At 36.1% G+C, this 22278-nt stretch overlaps 1 protein-coding gene across 5 annotated transcripts in view; it reads left to right on the top strand.

The window, feature by feature from the left end:
- Positions 1-20599, top strand: part of LOC126187731 (mitochondrial coenzyme A transporter SLC25A42) — a 228171-nt gene extending 207572 nt beyond the window's left edge. For 2 of the 5 annotated variants that reach the window (XR_007537785.1, XR_007537788.1), the window contains 3 exons: positions 5250-5417; positions 12615-12708; positions 13274-13815. Coding sequence is in view for 2 of the 5 variants with exons in the window: in XM_049929001.1 (XP_049784958.1) it covers positions 5250-5391 (142 nt within the window). In the remaining 3 variants the exon portion in view is untranslated. Of the gene's footprint in view, positions 1-5249; positions 5418-7222; positions 7273-12614; positions 12709-13273; positions 13820-17147 lie in introns of those variants that run through there. The other 3 variants (XR_007537787.1, XM_049929001.1, XM_049928986.1) reach the window with 3 other exon arrangements.
- Positions 20600-22278: the final 1679 nt, after the last annotated feature.

Genomic DNA, 22278 nt, shown 5'->3' with positions numbered 1-22278 from the left:
AGAAGTTCAGGCAGGTAGGTGCTAAAGAGGTCCAAAACTTACAAGATTCTCACAACAGGAGAGTAAATAATAATGTTCCCATATTTAACCAAAATATTGGTGGATTAAAGGAAAAAGTAGATTCTCACAAAAGTAAAGTAAAAAATAATGTTACCATTTCTCACCAAAATATTCCAGGATTGAAGAATAAAGTAGATGAACTCCTGGTTTGTTTGGATGACATTGAATCTGATTATGCAGTAGATATACTATGCCTGTCTGAGCATCACATTGTGTTTGATATGGAAAAGGTAAATATCAGTGGTTGTAAACTAGTTGCACATATGTGTAGAGAGAATAAGGTGAGAGGAGTAGTTGCCATATATGTCAAAAGTTGTCACTGTGTAAAAAGTTTGGATACAAAATAGTTTTGTCTAGAGCAACACATAGAAGCATGTGCCTGTGAACTTAAACTGAACGAGGGCTCTTTTATAATTGTAACAGTATATAGGTCCCCCTCAGGAAACTTTCATTTATTCCTGGAAAACTTGGATGCCTTGTTGTGCTATTGTCAGATAGGGGAAAGCAAATTATTATTTGTGGGGACTTCATTGTTGATTCACTGAAAGAGTGTAATAGGAAGAATGACCTGGAAGTCTTGTTCGGTTCTTTCAATTTGACATCTGTCATTTATTTTCCTACTCGGGTAGTAAAGGACAGCAGCACATTGATAGATAACACCTTAATAGACCAAGATAAGTTTAAAAACTTAAATTCTTGTCCTGTTGAGAATGGCCTTTCTGATCATGGTGCTCAGCTAGTTACAGTATATGACATAGCTCCATTCAGTAATTCAAAACTACACTCCAGAGTTGTGTGTTAAATTAATGACTCAACAATTAAAAATTTCAGAGAAAATCTTCAGCAGTTAGACTGGAATGAGGTGTATAAGGAACCCGATGCTAATTTAAAATATAACGTATTTCATGATACACTTGTAAGAGAATTTGAAAAGTGTTTACGCAAGAAAATAGTTAAATCTAATTATAAGGAACCATGCAAAAAACCTTGGCTTACTAAAGGAATAAAAAATCTTGCAACCACAAAAGGGAACTGTGTGTAACAACAAGAAAGAAAAATGACCCAGAAACAGCCAAATATTATAAAAACTATTGTGCTACATTAAGAAAAGTTATTAAGAAGTCCAGAAGCATGTGCATCAGATCTGAGATTAATACCTCTGATAACAAAATTAAAACAATTTGGAATATTATTACAAGGGAGACAGGGCAACCAAGAGTACAGGATGACAGAATTACCATCAAAGCCAATGGAAACTTGACAAACAAGAAGCCGGAAGTCGAAAACATTTTGAGTAATCATTTTTTAAATGTTGTAGAGAAAATAGGATCTAAATGTTCATTAGAAGAAGCAAAGCAGTTAATGGAAGAGGCCTTACCCACACAATTTGATAAATTGAAATTCCACCCACCTCTCCTTCTGAAACTAGGAAGATGATAAACTCTCTCAAGAATAAAAGCTCATATGGAATTGATGGCATTTCCAGCAGGATAATAAAAGCTTGTTCCCAAGAGATAAGTGGGATTCTTACCCACATATGTAATAGCTCTCTGAAGCAGGGTATTTTCCCAGATAGACTGAAGTATGTCATTATTAAATCACTGCATAAAAGAAGGGGATACGTCTGATGTCAACAGCTACCGTCCAATCTCTCTTCGGACTTCCTTATCCAAAATTCTTGAAAAAGTAATGTATTGTAGAGTAGCTTCACACCTTTGCAAACATAAAGTTTTAACAAAATGTCAGTTTGGTTTCCAGGAAGGTTTTTCAACGGAAAATGCAATATATACTTTCACTAATGAAATATTAAATGCTCTGAGTAACTGGATGTCACCCGTTGGGATTTTTTTGTGATCTATCAAAGGCTTTTGATTGTGTAAATCATGGAATACTTCTAGATAAGCTCAAGTACTGTGGTATGAATGGGACAGTGCACAAATGATTTAAATCATACCTAACTGGAAGAGTGCAGAAAGTTGAAATAAGCAGTTCACATAATATGCAAAAAACTGGTGATTTCTCAAACTGGGAACAAACAAGAATGGGGTGCTGCAAGGTTCAGTCTTGAGTCCTCTGCTGCTCTTAATATATATTAATGACTTGCCATTCTGTATTCACAAAGATGCAAAGCTGCTACTTTTTGCCGATGACACAAGTGTAGCTATCACACCCAACAGACAAGAATTAAGTGATGAAATTGTAAATGATGTTTTTCAGAAAGTCATTAAGTGGTTCTCTGCAAATGGACTCTCATTAAACTTTGACAGAACACAGTATATACAGTTCCACACAGTAAATGGAATGACACCATTAATAAATATAGACTTCAATCAGAAATCGGTAGCTACGGTAGAATATTCAAAATTTCTTGGTGTATGCATTGATGAAGGGTTGAACTGGAAAAAAACAAACTGAAGATCTGCTGAAACGTTTGAGTTCAGCTACTTATGCTATTAGGGTCTTGCAAATTTTGGCAATATACATCTGAGTAAATTAGTTTACCACACCTATTTTCATTCTATACTTTCGTATAGCATCATATTCTGGGATAACTCATCATTGAGAAAAACAGTGTTCATTGCACAAAAGCGTGTAATCAGAGTAATTGCTGGAGCTCATCCAAGATCATCCTGCAAACACTTGTTTAAAGAGCTAGAGATCTTCACTGTAGCCTCACAATATGTATATTCTCTTATGAAATTTGTTACTGACAATCCAAACGATTTCAAAAGTAATAGAAGTGTAGATGGGTAGAACACTTGGAGAAAGGATGATCTTCACTACTCAAGGTTAAATCTAACTTTGGCTAAGAAGGGGGTAAATTATGCTGCCACAAAAGTCTTTGGTCACTTAACTAATAGCATCAAAAGTCTGACTTTTCATGATGTATGGAACAAGTACTAATATAATTTGTAATCAGTGGCAGTGCAAAAGTTTATCAAAGAGGGCCAGCATTAAAATGTTAGCTTTTTCCTTGCTTCACCAATTGTCCAAAGTTAGCACTGCATTGTATATTAAGCACAATTAATTACACTACAAAAGATGACAAAAATAAAATAAAATCATACTGGCAAAGCAAATTTAACAAAACTGATTGCTTGACAAATTTTTATGACAAATTTAGATAATTTTATTATATTTTTTGAATGATTTGGTGATGCTTTCACCTAACATTTCAAATAAAGAAAAATCAGCTAAAAGTGTCACAAAATCATTTAAAAAATTTCATCGCAGCTGCAGACTCTGTAGTGGTGAAGATTTTGATTCATCTTTATTCAAGGAAAATGTCGTGCAGTTGCTGACATGACATTCAGCAATAAGATAAATTTTTCATTTTGTTTTTGCTATGTATAGTTGGAGTTGGCCTAAATATATACCGTTCAGCAAACGTTTTATGTGATGCCCTGTGTTGACTTGAAAGTTTGTTTCTCACAACAAACAACATAATACAAAAAACAATTACATCAATGTCTTTTGTGATTATGAAGTGGACTTGAACTACAGTATTAAAACAGACTTCTTTTTTAAATTTGTTGTGCAGCCCCTTAAGCTGCAACGTAAATTCAGTTATGAGTGTAAAATCACTGGGAATATTTTGTGAATAAAACCATCTAGATCATTTTAATACATTAATACATGATTTTGGCTACTGCTGTCATCAAACTTAGAACTTGTAAAACAAGGTTCAGTGTCAGTATCAGTTAAAAACTAACAGTGTCGCTGAACATTGTTTTATGAATTATAAGTTCTGGTTTGATGACAGCAGTAGCCAAAATGATGTTATAAATAAAAATATATTGTTATAAATAAAAATATAAACTTATATTAAGCAACTTAGACAGTTTTATGCACAAAAACTAGGTAGCCTGCACTTAAATGCAGTTCTGCTGGATATGTTCAGACTAGCATGTATTTTGTCATAAAGCCTTGGACCCTGATGTATAATGAAAAATAGTGATCTGAAACTGAGAATTCCACTAGAACTCTTACCCTACCAGTGCATTATCTACATTTTCTTTTAGCTACATTGCCTCTTTAATTCTGTACCTAAAGAACTGACAACAGAACTTATAAATTTGATGTGTCCTTGTCAATTTAATCCAAAATGCTTTATTTAAGGCTTAGTTACAATTTTTCTGTTTATAGTTTATACCTTGGAAAAAAATACTAGTGCTTTCTTTCTTAAATTGCATTGTGTGTGTCATAAATGTTCTTGTATGGGAAAATTCATGAATATGAGACCCATATCTTCGGTATTGTTTAGTCATGTTGTCATGAAATTTCAAGCTTTGAAACAGAACAGTAAATACAGCAAATGAGTTCGCTAAGAGTTCTATCACTAGTCTGCCACTTCCCAAGTGGCTAGAACTGCATTATATGTTGGCGGACAAGTCATGGAGTTCCCAATAAAGTGATTTTTGTAAATGGTAGACAGATATTTTATCAATGTCAGCGGTTTTAAAGTGCCCATGAAGATCTTGTGGTAGTGCTCCCTGTGTGCCAAGAACCACTGGAACCACTTCCACTGGTTTACACCTGAGTTGATGTATTTCAGTTTCTCATATATGGCAAGTTTGCAGGGTTTTTTTCTTTTCTTTTTCTTTTTTTTTCTTCTTTTCCCCCCTCATCAATTATGCCATAACCTGTGATAGCAATATCTGTGATCCACACTTTCTCTTTTTCCACAGTTGTGATGTCTGGAGTATTGTGTTCCAGAATTTAGGGCATTCCAGCATTTAATATGTCGGAAGTTGGAAGTTCCACAATAATTTAACATGTTTGTTTTTCACAGCTTCTGGTTTGTGGCCCGACGTGTTCCTTGTCACCACCAGTTGGATATTATCACATAATTTCCAGTGGATCATTCATGCTACATAATTTTGCTGGTGCTTGTAATTAGTCTAAGTGGTCTTTTTTGCAACAGCTCAAGATACAATCAGTTGTTTCATCAGCTTATTTGCAGAGTCTGCACTCTAAGTCTTTTCCGGTTTCCCAGATTTGACTGTGTTGGATTAGTTCACATGGCTTGTTCATGCACAGCAAAAACCGGTCCTTCATTTTCCTTCTTTATGATTCCATTGGTCAGCCCTGACCAGATCTTTTCTTTACCTTTTGTAGCATAGATCACAAATAATTCTGCAAACATTACCTTAATTTTTCAAGTGAATATTGTTTCCATTATTTTACAGGGAAGAGGGAATACGCCAGGGTTTTTTCAAGGGGCTAAGTATGAACTGGATCAAAGGACCTGTTGCCGTAGGAATAAGTTTTGCTACCTACGATTCGGCAAAGGATTTTCTGAAGCAATTATTGCTAATTAGACATAGATGAAACATTAAAAATTGGATGACAAGCAGGTAAGCATAAAAATTAAAGTTGTAATATATGAAAACTTTAGGGACTGTAATACTACAATCAACACAAATGAAATAGAATTAAATGAGTCTTTTTGCTGGTTTAAATTACGTAAGGAGGGGGGGGGGGGAGGGGGAGGGGAGGGGAGACATGCAGTTATAAGGTTGACTGGTGGATCTTACTGTTCAAAACTGAGGTACAATTTTTAAAAACTCATCTATTTCTTAGACAAAATATAGGGATTGGAAACTATATGGATGAAAGTGGTGGCTAGGAGTATTCCAAGTTGGGCATTGCACCAAAATTTCAATGTTGCATTTTTATATGATACTCTTAAAAGGGAGAACATTCTTTATCTTGGTGCCTGGCTACCCAACATATACTATGATGTACACACACACTCAGAAACCATGGTGTGTGTGAAGGTCACAAAATTCAGTTTTTTAGATCCAATGTATGATCCTGTGACAAGGTAGTGACATATCTATGACATAGAGACGTCTGTGGGAAAGATCATTCCAGATTTATTATTGTTACAAAATGAGCTACATTCCTAATAGAACTGAAATATATTTGTCATTTAAAAGGCCGGAAATAAGAGACAAATTGTACATTATAAGTGCATTTATTCTTATATCACTTTTATTGAAAATTTGCCCTCCTGTTTTTATTGATGCAAACTTGTCAGTCTCCCACTGATTGAAATATGTGATCTCCATCACAAGATAACTTTCAGTGGAAAGCACTGCCAAAGTCAGCAATCTTCCCTGGCTTGTAGAGCTGTGTAAGAATGATTTTTATTCTTTTCAAAGTTGAAAAGCAGCTTTCTGCTTTAACCAATATTGTGGGAATTGTGAGAATTAGTTTCAGCAGTTTAGAGCACTCAGTGAAGGTCTCGCATAGGCTTTTAGTTATTATAAACTCTGCTGAGCTTACAGCACTAAGCAATGGCCTAAATTCTTGTGTTAGGTAAATAGAAGATCATTCATGATGTACTTTCAGCTTATCCAAAAATGCATACACTGAACAGACTTTCTTTACAGTGTCATCAGGAAACTGACATGTTAGCACTGTGCAAGGGTAACTTTCCTGGAAAAAACAATGATGAAGCTACAAGAGGACCTGAGAAACTAAAACAATCATTTACCCTCAGAAATCATCACACCACACACCTTCTTTGCTTCTGTTTTCTATTAAGTCTTGTCCAACTTCCTTTCCTTCATTGAGATCTTTTTTTTTTTACCCCGCACGGCCTTCATTGAGGACTCAGTAGATTAATTACCATTGGCTATGTCAGTTTCTTCTTGGAACTTGATGAAATTTATTTCAAATGTTGAAATAGTCCAATGATCAGAGTACATATTAATGTCTCCATAATTTAGCTGACCAAACAGAACTTTGACTAATGCTAACACTTCCCAAAGAATTACAACCAATAATTAATGCTGCAACTGGAAAGAACTTTTTTTATGACCAAGAGCCTGACAGATTGTACTTTCACTCATTACAGAGTCACCTTCCAGTATGTGATTCATAGATTCAGTAATGTCTTTTGTAGCCATGAATTGTAGTTGTGGACTGAGACTGAAAATTCCACCTAGTAGGGAAGATCGAAGCAAACAGTTTTCCACTGCCTCATCAAGGGTTGGTACTGCACTTGGCTTTTTGAGAAGAATTCACATATTCCCTTCAAACTCAAAAGAATTGTCATATTGCGATTGATTGGTGCCATCTTGATCATTATAAGATTAACTTGATGGATGTAGCAAAGTACATATTTTGCATTAGAATAAATTTTTGTCCACAGTAGCTTGTACACCACCAGAGGAACCAGCCGTAACAGGTACCTCATCACAGGTCTGTGCAATAATTTTTTTGGGAGTCTTATTTACTTTTTGCTTGTCTAATTCTTCTAACAAACTCACAGCCAACATCTGTGTATCATGTCTGGAAGAAGATAGGAAACTCCAGAACAGTTATATTGGTTTATATCTTAATATGTAATGGTATACAACAACCGTCTGAAACACACTTGATATACCACTGGACTGGTCTGGTGTAATGCCTAAAAATTCTGATTCCATTATTTGTGGTGAAATTTCTCCTTGGTATTCCTCCAACATAATTTGCAAAAGTTCATTTTGAATTGTTTCGGATGCTCCTTTGAAAACAGGTGCCTTATCCAAATGGTCTTTGTACTGCATCCATTTTAGTGCTAAAATGTGCTGTTCTCTGAAAACTCCAGGGTTTGACGACAATTCAGTTTCATCATGATCCCATAAGGCCAATTCAAACAAACCACAGAGATGAATAAAATTTATTAAAACATTTGACATATATCTATTATGAGTAACTTCTTCATTATACACTGCAATTATTCTTCTATACACATTATCCAGTTGTTCTGATACAATGACAGTTCCAAAAAGTGCCAGCCCTAAATCATTTTTCAGGTGAACAGCTGAATATTCATGATTCTTCACCTCAGTATTCAGATGATTTTGGTCCATAACTCTCACTTTTGTTCACAAGAGTTCCCCATAAGGCTAGAGGCATGGGAAACAGAATAATGAGTTTTTAACTTCATAGCCACATAAAGAACCACTATTTTTTATATAAATATTTGCTTTAATTTCTCTCTTAAACTGTCAATTTTCTGTCCTATACTAATATTTTTCACAATATTTATCCTAGTCTCTTTACAGCAAGCTTGTCCTCTTCAGAAATGTGGGAAAAGTTTGTACCTTGTAAATTATGTACACTATTCATTTTCACTTGCACTCCACAACCCAGAAACTATGTGAGAAGCTAGTAGTCATTGTCCAGAATGTACCTATGTGCTACAGCAATGCATGCAAAACTGTGCTATCAAGAAACAAAACACTGAATCACCTTGAGACATCACTACATATGTAGACAAGGTTCTTAGAAATAATTTTCATATAAGTGATAAAAGTAATCATCATAGCTGCAGTAGCACAAACAGTTGCAGTATTCTAGCCACTTTTACACATGTTACAATGTTAGCATTAAATTTAAGTTCTATCTACAACTGACAGAAATATAAGTGATGTAACTAACCTTACATCCGCAGAAAGAACCACAGTCCACCATGTAAAAACTGATCCCAATCTTATAATCCTACCTGCAGACAAAGGCTCCAACACCACAGTTTTGAACCGCAAGGATTACGTGGCAGAAGGACTCCATCAGCTGTCAGATACTTCCACCTACAAACCATGCCACAGTGATCCCATTCCAGCAATCCAGCAGGATCTCCAGTCCCTACTCAAATCCTTAGGCCCATCCCAGAACCTCTCCCCAGAGTCCATCTCTCTACTTACGCCTACCACTCCCCACACTCCCACCTTCTACATGCTTCCTAAAGTCCATAAACCCAACCACCCAGACGCCCCATTGTGGCCGGTTACTGTGCCCCCACTGAGAGAATCTCTGCTCCTGTAGACCAACACCTTCAACCTATTACCTGGAACCTATCCTCCTATATTAAAGATACCAATCATTTCCTTGACCGACTCTCCACAGTTCCTCTCCCTTTATCACACGGTGCCCTGCTCATCACTATTGATGCCACCTCCCTGTACACTAACATTCCTAATGCCCATGGCCTTACTGCTATCGAACACTACCTTTCCAGATGCCCTATGGATTCCAAAACAACAACCTCCTTCATAGTCTCCATGACCAACTATATCCTCACACACAATTACTTCTCCTTTGAAGGCATTACCTACAAACAAATCCGTGGCACGGATATGGGCACTTGCATGGCACCATCCTATGCTAACCTATTCATGGACCATCTAGAGGAATCCTTCCTAAAACCCAGAATCCTAAACCCCTCACCTGGTTCAGATTTATTGATGACATCTTTGCTATCTGGATTGAAGGTGAGAACACCTTATTCACATTCCTCCAGAACCTCAACAACATCTCCCCCATTTGCTTCACTAGGTCCTACTCAACCCAACAAGCCACCTTCTTAGATGTTAACCTCCGCCTCAGAGATGGCTACATCAGTACCACCGTCCATATCAAACCTACTAACCACCAGCAATACCTCCACAATACCTCCACTTAAACAGCTGCCATGTGTTTCATACCAAGAAATCCCTTCCGTACAGCGTAGCCACCCGTGGTCATCGCATCTGCAGTGACGAGCAGTCCCTCTTAAAATATACTGCAAGCATCACTGAAGCCTTCACTGACCGTAATTATCCTCCCATCCTTGTGCAAAAACATATCTCCCATGCCTTACCTTTCCAGTCTCCCACCACCTCCCAATGTCCCACTCCGGCCAGAGAGGAGCATTACCCTCGTAACTCAGTACCATCCGGGACTGGAGCAACTGAATTACATTCTCCGCCAGTGTTTCGATTACCTCTCATCATGCCGTGAAATATGAAATGTCCTACCCAATATCCTTCCCACCCCTCCTACCGTGGTATTCCACCGAATCTACACAATATACTCGTTCATCCTTATACAACCCCTGCTCCCAATCCCTTACCTCGTGGCTCGTACCCCTGTAATAGACCTAGATGCAAGACCTGTCCCATACATCCTCCTACCACCACCTACTCCAGTCCGGTCACTAACATTACCTATCACATCACAGGCAGGGCTACCTGTGAAACTAGTCATGTTATCAACCACTGTGGTGCATTCTATGTAGGCATGACAACCAACAAGCTGTCTGTCCGCATGAATGGCCACTGACAAACTGTGGCCAAAAAACAAATGGACCACCCTGTGGCTGAACACGCTGCCAAACATGATATCCCTCATCTCAGTGTCTGCTTCACAGCCTGTGCCATATGGATCCTTCCCACCAACACCAGCTTTACTGAATTGCACAGGTGGGAACTTTCCCTGCAATACATCCTGCATTCCCGTAACCCTCCTGGCCTCAACCATTGTTAGTCACTGTCCTCACCCATCCAGCCCCCTCCCTGTTCCCATTCCAGTCTTTTAATTTCTTTTATTTTTATTTCTCTCCTTTCCGCTACTTACCCCCTCCTCCCTCCACATCTTCTCTCCTACTCTCCATCCAAACTGCAACACTACACTGTCCGCCACTCCCACCGTACTATCCCTCCCCCTCTTGCCCCAGCCTCCTGCTTACCCCCCCACCCAGTTGCCACTCCCATCATGCACTGGTGCTGCTGCTCGCAGTGTAGTTTCAGCTCTCTGAGACTGCAGGGGTGTGTGTGTGTGTGTGTGTGTGTGTGTGTGTGTGTGTGTGTGTCTACTGCTCACAAAGGCCTTAATGACCGAAAGCTATGATTGTGTGAATCTTTTTATTGTGCCTATCGCAGCTCAGCATCTCTGCTATATGGTGAGTAGCAAATTTCCTTCTCTTTTATTGTTACATTCCATCCTGGATTTTCCATTGTTTGACAGAAATATAAAATGCAACTGGGCTGATGAGAAAACATTTACTTCCAAGTGTTACTGTCAAAACAAATTTGTTAATGAAACAAAATTATTGTCATTGTTGTTGATACATTAGTATTGGTAATATTGTGGTGATAGAAGGGCGTACTCTAGTGGCTTGTGATACCAGATTCAAGTTACAGGAACAGAGAAAGCTGGGAGAAATGTCCCCTATAGAGTGGTTATATGTAACAAGGTATTGGGATCTGCTTCTAGTCGGGGTGTTTGAATGCCAACTGCTGCACCCTACTACATCACTGGTGAGCACTTTACCTGGGCTTTGACTCATCCATGCTCGAAGTACAATGGGCTGCACTGTCCACCTGGGAGTTGTTGTAAGAGTGTAAATCCCCTTGAGTTCGTTCCAAGCTCAGCAGTGGCACAAGGCAGTAGGAAACACATAGCTGATTATAACATATTTCACAGTATATATTAGGGCTCCTAAACAAAAAAAAAGTAAGAACAGGGCACAGATGAAGTGTAAAATTACTGGGAATTGTGCAACATTGAAATGATATCACACACTGCCATAATTTATGTCACAAAAACTGATTTCCTGTCCTTATCTTGGAGCTCTTGTCATAGTCTGAAAAGTTTTGTATACAATAATGTGTGTTATATTTTGAAAGCATTGCCTTCTAGATGGCTTACTATATCTTATTACTGTTGCTATATTCAAAATTCACTTGTGAGATTAAGAATTCTGAGAGAACTGGTGGAGAGGTGAAGACTTTCTTTTACTAGAATAATGCTGATGCCACTACACTGGAAGGACTTAAGTGCCTGTGATTTGGCAATGGATAAGTCAGTATAGCACTGACAGTTCCTGAAAGCTATTCTGGATGTAAGATGTTCTAAAATTTGTGTAAAGGCAAGGCAGTAGTGATTCACTGAACTAGTACCTTGGTTGAAACTGTTCTAATCATGGCTCAGTTTCAAGTTTACCGTTTGAAAGATTTGAAGATGGAGTGATGAAGTAAAATTCTGCATAAAGAAGGGTGAGGCCTTTGTTGTTGTTGTGCTTTTTTAAGAACAACTGAATAAATTAACAGAATTTTCAAAAGGGATAGATTTCTTTTTTCATTTGTCATTTCTGTTAAACGACAAGAATTGTGTCCTCCATGAATGAAGTACAATACTGATAATACAAACTGAAGATATATAATAATAAATATATAAAGAAGCCCTGGAAATTAATATTTCACATTACAATTGAAATAATCTATTGTAGGGGAACATCAGGAAAAATAATTTTTTAATATTTAATGACGTTATTTTTTCCTTAAACTTGCACATACAATGACCTTTATCCAGTGAACTAATAAGGAAAGTTGTGCCAGTATGCAAATAATTCATGAGTGAAGAACACTTACCAAGTAGCAGAGTTATTGAGTTGTCACAGGCACACACAAAAGAGAGAGAAAACTTTCTAACTTTCAGAAATAATCATTTGCTGAGCTTTTATTCCATAAGTTAGCAATTTCTCTCTTTTTGTGTGTGTCTGTCAATGAATCAATGGTTCTGTTATTGAATGAGTGGTCTCCTTTACTCTTTAATTATTTACATATTTACAATGAAATACGTACATGTTTGAAAGTAATGTGTTTCCATTCACAATCCATTGCATGTGTCTCTGTTCCCGGTGCTCTAATTATTTTAGCTTTCTGTTAAGATTTTAATACTTTCATTTACATAATTTATAAGACGCTATAGTCTCAGAAGTTGTTTATTACCTGTTTTAGTGTGTATAAGTAAACTGATTGGCAGGCCATCCGTAAACACCTTGTGGGGGAAAATGTGACCTACATGCAGTACATTGCTGATCCCTGTGTTAAGGTATTTGTTATTCTTATTCTACTAATGCAGGTGACCAGAAAGACAATGTATAATGCATGTGAAAGGGATTAGTTGTAATTTTTAGTGTCATATATATATATGAACTGCATTTTTCATACAGAATTGGTTTATAAATGTAAATTCTGATGATTTATCTGAGAGGCAGTACATAATCTATTCCAAAATTTAGTATTCAACATTTTACGTAATTAAAGATTATCAGTATAGAGTATACATTTTGATAAACTTTATGGGAATGTGAATTAAATGTGAGGAGTTGAGATACATGATTGTGTAAATTGTCAGAGGCCCCTTTTACTATTGATTTCCTATGGTGAAGAGATTTTAAATGATTCACAGCATGAAAATTTGCTTATGTTAATTAAATAAAGTAGACTGCAACATAATTGTCAGTACCACAATAAAGGAAGTAATATAAATATAGGTATAAACTTTTTGGTTTTTATATCTGAAGAAGTCCTGTTTTTGAGTGCAACCACTGCAAAAAATATATAAAAATAATTAACTTACTGTTGATTTGACATGTCTCATCCTCTTCTTTCAGATGCTGTGTTGAGGCCTGAATATTTTTACAGCTGTAAACACATAGATAGCAAATATTGCTCTATGCTGGTTCATAACAGACTGAAACTGTGCATGAAAATGTTTGATATGCTTCTGACAATTTTTTCTTGCTGCATGCAAAGGTCACAAAACACAGGCACACTAGTCTTGAGAGTTGTGCCATTATAAGATAAATTATGAAGGGAGGAAATGCTGGGAGTTTCAGAAATGTTAATAGCCATGGAACTAACATGCTCTGAAATAGTGCTTACAGTATCATTCATGGGAATATAATCAAACTAAAACATAAAAGTAATTGAAAGTGACAGTTTCCATTGTCTAAAAGTATTTCTATCAACTTGCTGTGAAGGTGAAGGAAATTGTATGTGTCAGTGCCTGAAACAAACCAAATGTATATTATTGTTATAGTATTTTGTATATTAATTTTGTTGATTTTTATAAAAGTCTACTGTTAAAATGTCAATTAAACTGAAAATCTAATGCAGAAAAAAGATCCCACAAAGTGTGTATATAACTTGTCAGTAGTGTTGTGTATTCTGGATGCCATCAAATTCCCATATAAAAAGGAAAATTTTGCTTGAAAGCTGTTAAAACAAAGATGAACATAGCCACTTTAACTGAAAGTCTTAAGATCTGTTGTTGGCCATGATTTTTTTACCGATTATTTCTTATTAAAAAATGCGTAATACGGAGAAATAGGAAAAGTCTGATCGAAAAATTGAGCACGGAAGGGATGAAAATTCTATATTCATGGTCACTTACACAGTTAAATTTGTAACCTTTCACAAGGAGCAGCTTGTCATTCAGAAGAAAAGTCTTACCTTGACTTGTGTGTTACTGTGAAACAGTTCAAAATTGGTAGTACCTTCTCTATATAAAATGAGAATATTTTTAATTGTATAGTGTTAAATTAATTACAATGAGGCAGAGGCAGACAAAAATCATATTAAGGAACAGAAAAAAGCAAAAAACTAAACAAAAAGCTGTATTCATCTGCCAAACAAGAAAGCCAAAATGAAAGTATCATTGTCCCTGTCACAAGTAGAAAGCGTTTAGGGAAGTGCAAATTTTTTTTTATCATGGTGGAGGTGATATACGTGGATTGCAATTACTGTTGGTGAGAAGATGAACACAATAGTATGAAGAGTATATGGTAGAAACACGAAACAAGAGTACATGTCTCAAGAAACTCTTAACTTCTCAATGCATTTCTGATTAAGCATGGTTAATGAAACTCTTGGGAATGTAAGTATGTTTCTGATATAGTGATTCTGTGATGTTCCAAGTGTCTGAGGATAACAAGCTCGGACATCATGGGGAACTATCAATAGGGTGAGTTACAAATCGGGGGGCGGCCTCGGCCTTTAATGCATAGCAAATAGCATATAGATAATCTGGTAGATGTGCAGTGCCATGCACATGAGAAAAATTAGATTGCTTTATTTGAACTGTATAATTTGTTTTCACTTGAACTGCAAGATTTGTTTGGAGTAAGAGAGTGCTGTACTGAACACAATAGTTACAGTATACATTAATGACACTGAAGAGGAAATTGTGGGCCTTGTAATATTTTGTGAATGTCACAGAAAATATTTTGATGTGGGGTATATGTTTTTGATATATTAATATTGAAAACTGAAAAACAACATGCACGATTTACATGTTGAAGAACTTGCCATTGGAAGAACTATGAAATATTTGGAAGTGGTTAGGCAGCAAGAAGTAGTTCTCCATCATAGGTTACAAATAGCAGATGAAAACAGGTGGTTAGGAGATGCATCACTATGCAAACAAGAGCTGTTGCCACAGACTGTGGATGCTGTAGAATTTCTTTAACATATGAAATGTGCAAAAAACTGGACAACTGCTTAAAGTTTTACTTTTTCATGTTCTTCGAAGAATTCTTGTGGTCAAATTCCTGTGCTAATATGGATTGAATCTAACAAAACCTAAGAAGAAATGTTTTGGCATAGAAGCAGGTTTACTTTTAAGGTTCTTTGGGGTAAATTACTGCAGCTGTATCAAGATACAGAGGAGTGAAAATTTGAGATTGACCTACTTACAAAACCAGATACAACAAACTAAAAACAAAACAAAAAAAACAAAGCATACATCATCACTCTAAGCACTTCCACAAACATATGGCTGATTTCATCTGCATAAGTTCTTTTTGGAATCATTTATGGATTGATTCAATCAATTTTGAATTCTCCATGGCAAATATTTTGCTTCAAGCCTCTGGAAGCGAGTTCAAGAGACTGCTTTTATTTTCAGCTCAGTTACTTTTAGTGCAGGATTCTAAGACATTCTAAAAATTTTCAACATATTTAAACTGGGTGACTGCAAAGTGTCTTCAGATGTTTTGGAGTGTTGTACAGGAATCACATATAGTATTTGTGGGAATAAGCTTAGTAACAATGTCCTTCCAGAAGACAAAATTTTCTTGTGTGTTACAGTCTGTGGTGGAGGGTAATTAAAGTACCACTTTTCTTCAGTCCTAACCTAGTGTTCTCACAGCCATGATCTTTTGTCTTCATTATATCAACACATCATGTTGCCCCTAATTCCTTCAGTGAAATGTGGGTTTGGGATTCTAGACAAATTTAGTACACTTTTCCAAGCTATCACTTGCTCACCTGCATACTTTATGGTTGGAATTACTGTATGTATTTGGATTGCAGCTGTGTACTAGCTTGAAGTAAAATTAAAAAGAAAAGCGAAATTGGCATACTAAATTAAATATCTCCAATATAGGATAGATACTTTTCCCATTATGAGCTGAATAAACTATTATATTTATTTTACAGTGTCATAAGCAAAAGTTGTTCAGTTTATCTTTGTGTTTTCAATTTAGCATTTATGATTTTGAATACTAATTTTAGAACAAAGACAACTCGGACTATTTAAAGGGAAGGACATATACAACTTTATTAAATAGAAAACAATAAAATGCAATTGTTCCTGACTACAATCAAAATGGAGTTTGGCTCTCTGTTGTTCCATTTTGTAAATAAAGTGCTGATCAGGTGTTCTGGCAGATCAACAGAAAATGTGGCCAATTAAAGCCACTTTTTGACTGCTGCTCATGACTCTTTTGTATGCATAGCATATGCATTCGAGATGGCAACAGCCATGGCTCCCCCATACATGACTTAATCCAGTAACCACACACATACAAGTATTTCTTACACTAACATTACATTTATTTGCATACCCAGTCAACATTTCTCAAGATGCTATTGAAGATTCTTAAAAATTTTCTCTAGACTCTAGAGTGAGACAGATTCCCATCTCTTGGTGTATGTTACTGATATCAAGATAAAGTGGAAGAAGAGGTATGGCACGTTACATTTTAATTGGCATCTGATGACAATGTAAAATTTGTTGGCCTATTAGTAGTGTGTGTGTGTGTGTGTGTGTGTGTGTGTGTGTGTGTGTGTGTGTGAGCGCTTTTTTTTTTTTTTTTTCTCCAGCTCTCAAGAGTATGCAGGTTGTAATACTGTGACATAATGAACAAAATAAAAAGTAAACTTGTTTCAAGACATTCAAAGATACTCTTGCCATACCTTCTCTGACATACACTTGCGAGATTTCCAAATTAGCAAAATCGGGAGAGGTTGCTCATTAATAAGTATAAATGTGACTGACCTCAGGTTGTGATTACTGTTGGTGCCCATCAATGTTATCACTTGCTTACAAACTGCACAGATTTTTTTTCCTACCTTGTAGCTGTTGGCTCAAAGAAGTTTTTATCTGTAAGCCCTGTTCTTAATCCTAACTATCATTTTCTGTCACACAATTTGAAAGACATCAGGTAAGACATCACTCCAAATTCTGCTTATATTTACTTTCAGATCTGGAGCTATGCAGTTATACTCGTGTGACTAAGTGAACACTTATAGCTATCCCTCACCAAGAAAATATCCCTGGTAGTACTGACATAGAACATGGGTTGTGTCCAAGGTCGTTTGAGCCAGTGTGTAAACCACAGAAACAGGTGCTTACTCATCATACATCAAATGTTACTTATCTCACACCCATACAAAAACCTACATAATGCAAAGAAATGTCTGTCCTCATGAAGAAAGACGTGTTAATTGAGCAGAAAGTAAACTTATGCTTGACTTTGTTTGCCTTGTTACTTTCTACCTTTCCCATTTTCATTAATTTGCTTTTCCAATGAAATATTTATCCATTATTCATGATTTCCATACAGTCATATTTTTTCACAGAAGATGTAAGAAATCACAAGCATAAAAGGTAAACAGTCTGACAGATGAGTATAACAATTTTAATATTTCATTTCCACAACATGTAAATATTCTTTTCAGTTTGTGTAAGCCATGTAGGTACTCAAATACACCGATAAAAAGAAATTCTGAACTATTTCAAAGTACTTCTGGAAGGATGGTACACTGAACCACCAGAAAACTACTATATGGATACTTTTCTGTTCTAACAACTAGTTTTCATATGAGTATCATAATTCATTTACATAATATTATATTTATAGTCACTGTTTCAATCAAAAGGTCCTTAATGTTGGATACAGGAAGGTAAGTTTTCACAACAGAGAGCTTGGTAAAAATAAAGGTCTTTGGCACAGCACAGTAAAAACTAAGATGCTAAGAGGGTGTCAAACCAGGACATCGACATTAGTTGTCAGCAACATTATAAGAAGCAGACTGGGAGGCAGTGTTGAGCATAGTGATTTGTTTCCACATCGGTATTCACCAACCAACAGAATAGTTAGTATACTAATATAAAGTCAGTTCTTGTATGGCCACATTAACTGCAATCACCAGTTGAGTGAGGGCTTGCTGGATATTGTAGGTGTAGCATGAGTGGGTGCAGCTTAGGTACTGACAATGGACTTAGATGATGATTCAACTCCATAAACCTTTTGTGATTACAAGTGCCTGTTTTGTAACTATGCAAGAGCTGTGCACATATTATTTATTTAATGTATTTCTCTTTTTTTAGTAGCAGTTTATTTTTTAAATTTATTTACAATGTTTTCAACATTTTTATGTGATATCAGCAATTTTTTTTTAGTTCGTTAGTGAGCTCTACAGGGATAAAGGCTTTATCTGCTCTAAAGAGGAGGTTTTGTAGACTGCAGTTTGACTGCATAATGTTGAACATCATGTTTACTTTAAAAAGACTGTTGTAGGGGGGGATACATTGAGCAATTCTGTGGCAGTAAAAAATTCAATTTAAAACTAAAATGAAGGTATGACTATGAAATCTGAGATTCTGATATCCTAGTTTCGTTGTTACAGTTAGAGCAGGCATTTGAATAAGAAATATTAGGAACTGTGAGACAGACTTGCTGGTTGGTAATTACCTTCTCAAGGCAAAATATTTATTACTGGTAATACACACATGATAGTATTTAACACTATCCTAACTTTCAGAACTATTAACTCCTTCCTCATGGAGGAGAAATCTATTGGTTGGGGAATGTTAAAGACTTTGTTGTAAGGGACAAGGGAGGACCAAATCTTTCTACCCCCCATCCTCATAATATGGTCTGAGTGACCTGACCATCTTCTTCAATCTTTTCCAACCTATCCTTTACACCTCCTGCAGAAAGGAATTATTAAGTCTGAAAACAAGCATAGTGTCTTATGCTTTGCCTATCAGCAGTACTAAATATTTAGCCACATGAAGCAAAGTCCTGGTCACCAATTCTGTCTCATAATTTTATAGTCTTATCTGCTGAATTTTCCTGACTCTTATTGAAAGAACGAGATGTTTCTATCTGGCGGTCCCCACAAGTTCTTCCCATCTCCTATTGATCCACAAGTACCAGAAGGTTCAGACCACTGATCTAGATTATACTTCATGAAATATATTGAATTTTAATGTATTTTGAAAAGTTTATAATGAAGAATTAATTACTGTAGTTCTTTTACTGTGTTATCTGATACTGTAAAATGGGTGAAAGTGTAATACTGCACCTCTATACTGTTGAAATTGGATTTTAATATTATTGCAAGCATTGTTAAAAGAGAAATTTATTCAAAGAACTACATGAAAGCAACTTACTGATTGTGAAATTAAATGTTTGTGAAGGATTTTGATGTATATCTCTAGATTGTTTTGTAGCAAGTAAATGATTTGGTCACTATACATCACATAGGTCTATATTAGTATGCAGTCAATAGTACTCTGTTAAGACAAAATTCACTCACAATAACAGGCCAATGGAAATAGAATTATTATTTAAATCTGAGTCACGACTAAAAATGAAATTTATAAATTGTTGAAGCATGTGTTGAATTTAACTTCTATTTAATGTGCTAAATCATGGAACTAACATTTAAAAGCACTTCTTGTAAATTAAAACATACCCACAGTTCATGTAAATAACTGTGCACAATCTTAAAAGCAGTTTATTCTGAAGACAATAAAATGACTCAGGGATGTTTGTGTGTGTATGTGTTACAGTACTGCTGCAAATAAAGTGATTATTGCAACTACTAGTGTTCTGTGTTCCTGTATATTCCCTTAACACATTTTTATGATCTGCATAAAATACTTCTAAATCAAATTTTTTTATTATCTTGCATCCATCAGGCCAAAAATATAGTAAATGTGTTTTATCTTGTATACCCATTCCATCAGTTACTATAGGAACATTTACAAACTAGAGGTATTAAATTTGATTTGAGTCATTTCTGTGATTTATTGATGTTTAATTGATTTACTTTGTTTCTCTAACAACAACATAAGGTACTTCTCTTTTCTGTACAATCATAGTGTTATGTGGTAGTTTAAGAACATGAGGGATGAACTTGTGTTTTTGAGAATTGATTGATCGTTATACAATGCAATGTCACAATGTTTTTATTAAGTTCATAAAGTTGAGGTTCAAATATTAGATGACGTCTGTTATTGGTAGTGTTGGTTTCCTGCAACCAGTTTAAACAATAGATAACTCAAATCATTTCCTCTGATAGTTTTTGTCAACTATAAGTGCCTAAATTGCAGTGGCCTATTGCTAATAGAGCACTACTCCGTAACATATGTAGTTTAATGTGTGATAGAATTTACTTAGATGAACCATAACTGGACTGAAATTTCTTTTCAGTTATCACAGGGTAATTGTATCACAAATGGCTATCATTTTCATATGTAAGAAAAGAACATCTGTTCTGTGAATGAACATCGTTTTGAAAAGACTTTTTTAGCATTTTTAGTATAATTAATGTGAAAGATTAGTAAAAGGTTAAAATTTCAGTGAATGAAAAAGCTGTATGTGCATTACATGTATAAAAATGCACGACAACCACAGAGCAACAATAAAAATTGAAGAGTAAACAGAAAACTGTTGATACTAATTTACACAATCCATCATGTTCCCATAAATTGATACTAACACAGAATGTGAAGTTCAAATAAACACTCACTCCCTAACATATTTCATAAGGCTACAGTTACATGCACATGTTTCATGTCTAGCATTATTTAGGGATTTGTGAAAATATCAGCTAATGTTTCCTCAGAAGGCAGATGTTAAGTACTAATAACACATGACTCATCATGCCTCTCTTATAAAACAATGTTTTATACTGGGTGGTTATAATTAAACTGACAGTGTTCCAAGTGCTGCAGTTCAGGCTGTATACATTTCAGGATGCTAAAACATTGTAGGTATGTTCATTAATCAGTGTACTTGCAGGGTATTCTGGAAAAAATATAGTTCCACTTTCTGCTAACATGTGAAAATATAGAATATGAAATTTTTTGTTTGTTGCTGTTTGTTGCTTGGCAATGCATGATGATTTCTATTGTGAAGTGACTGTTGGTATAAATGGTTAAGAAGGTTGAAGTATTCCACATGAGATGCAATGGTTATTGAGAAGAAAGACCATTCCCTGCTGGTAAAATTGTTTTATCAGAACAGCACCGATGCATTACAGGAATATCGATGACAGAAACAGCTGCAAAGAAGACACATGTCAATAAATGGGAAAGAATATGATCAAGAAATTCAAAGAAACAAGTGAATTAGCTTGTGCAGCAGGGAGATGGAGATGGCTCATTCTTCTGGTAGTTGTTAAAGTTCATGTAGCTATAGCTGACCATGCAGCACTTGCCGCATATTCTGCAGCTTGTGCTAGAGCTGTGTCATGGGAATTCTCTCTCTCCTGGTCAACAATTCCAAAGACTTTGTGATGCATTTACACTGATATATCTACAAGCTTCGGAATGTGCATCAAATGAAGCCCTAAGATGGGCTACAATGCCATGACTTTGCCTTTCATTTTTTGGCATGCATGGAAATGGATGACATGTGGATGGGGAATATTCTTTGGATGGACAAGGTAAGTTTTACTCTGCATGGTGCCATGAATGCACAGAACTGTCACTTACGGGGTTCTATTCCACCACATGTGCAAGAACATCCATATCACTCAGCTGTGTGGTGTGGTTTCACAAGCTCCTTCATCCTTCGTATGCTTTTCTTCAAGGATATGACACCTTATGGGCCTCTTACATATACAATGACATCTACGTGTTGTGGCTCACGTTGGAACAAATGATGCCTGTCATCTGGGCTCTGATGTCATACTTAGATCATTCCAGTGACTGGTAGAGAACGTTAAGAAGAGCTTTGCACATGAAGCTTCAATGAAGCTCACAATTTGTAACATTGTCCCCAAGCTGATCGTCGGCTCTTGGTCCCAAGTCATGTGGAAGGACTGAACCAGAGAATTTGAAGATTCTGTGACAAACTAGGCTGCAGCTTCCTGGACTTCAACCGTGGAGTTGAGACCTGTAGGGTCTGCCTGCTACCCAGGCAGGTGACTGTGTGGATTACACACAAGGGCTTTTAAGATGTGATGCTCCATCCAACCCAGATAACAATAGCTGCAGGAAACACAAAAGTGTCAGCATAAAATTGAAAGAAATGCCTTGTATAGGTAAGAGTATTAAAACCATAGTGGTTAACTGCCTAAACATTCATAACAAAGT

This window comes from Schistocerca cancellata, chromosome 1 (genome assembly GCF_023864275.1).
Source record: "Schistocerca cancellata isolate TAMUIC-IGC-003103 chromosome 1, iqSchCanc2.1, whole genome shotgun sequence".
In the NCBI taxonomy this organism is placed as follows: Eukaryota; Metazoa; Arthropoda; class Insecta; order Orthoptera; family Acrididae; genus Schistocerca; species Schistocerca cancellata.
The sequence above is the reverse complement of the archived record's forward strand: the minus strand, read 5'-3'. Positions and strand labels throughout refer to the sequence as shown.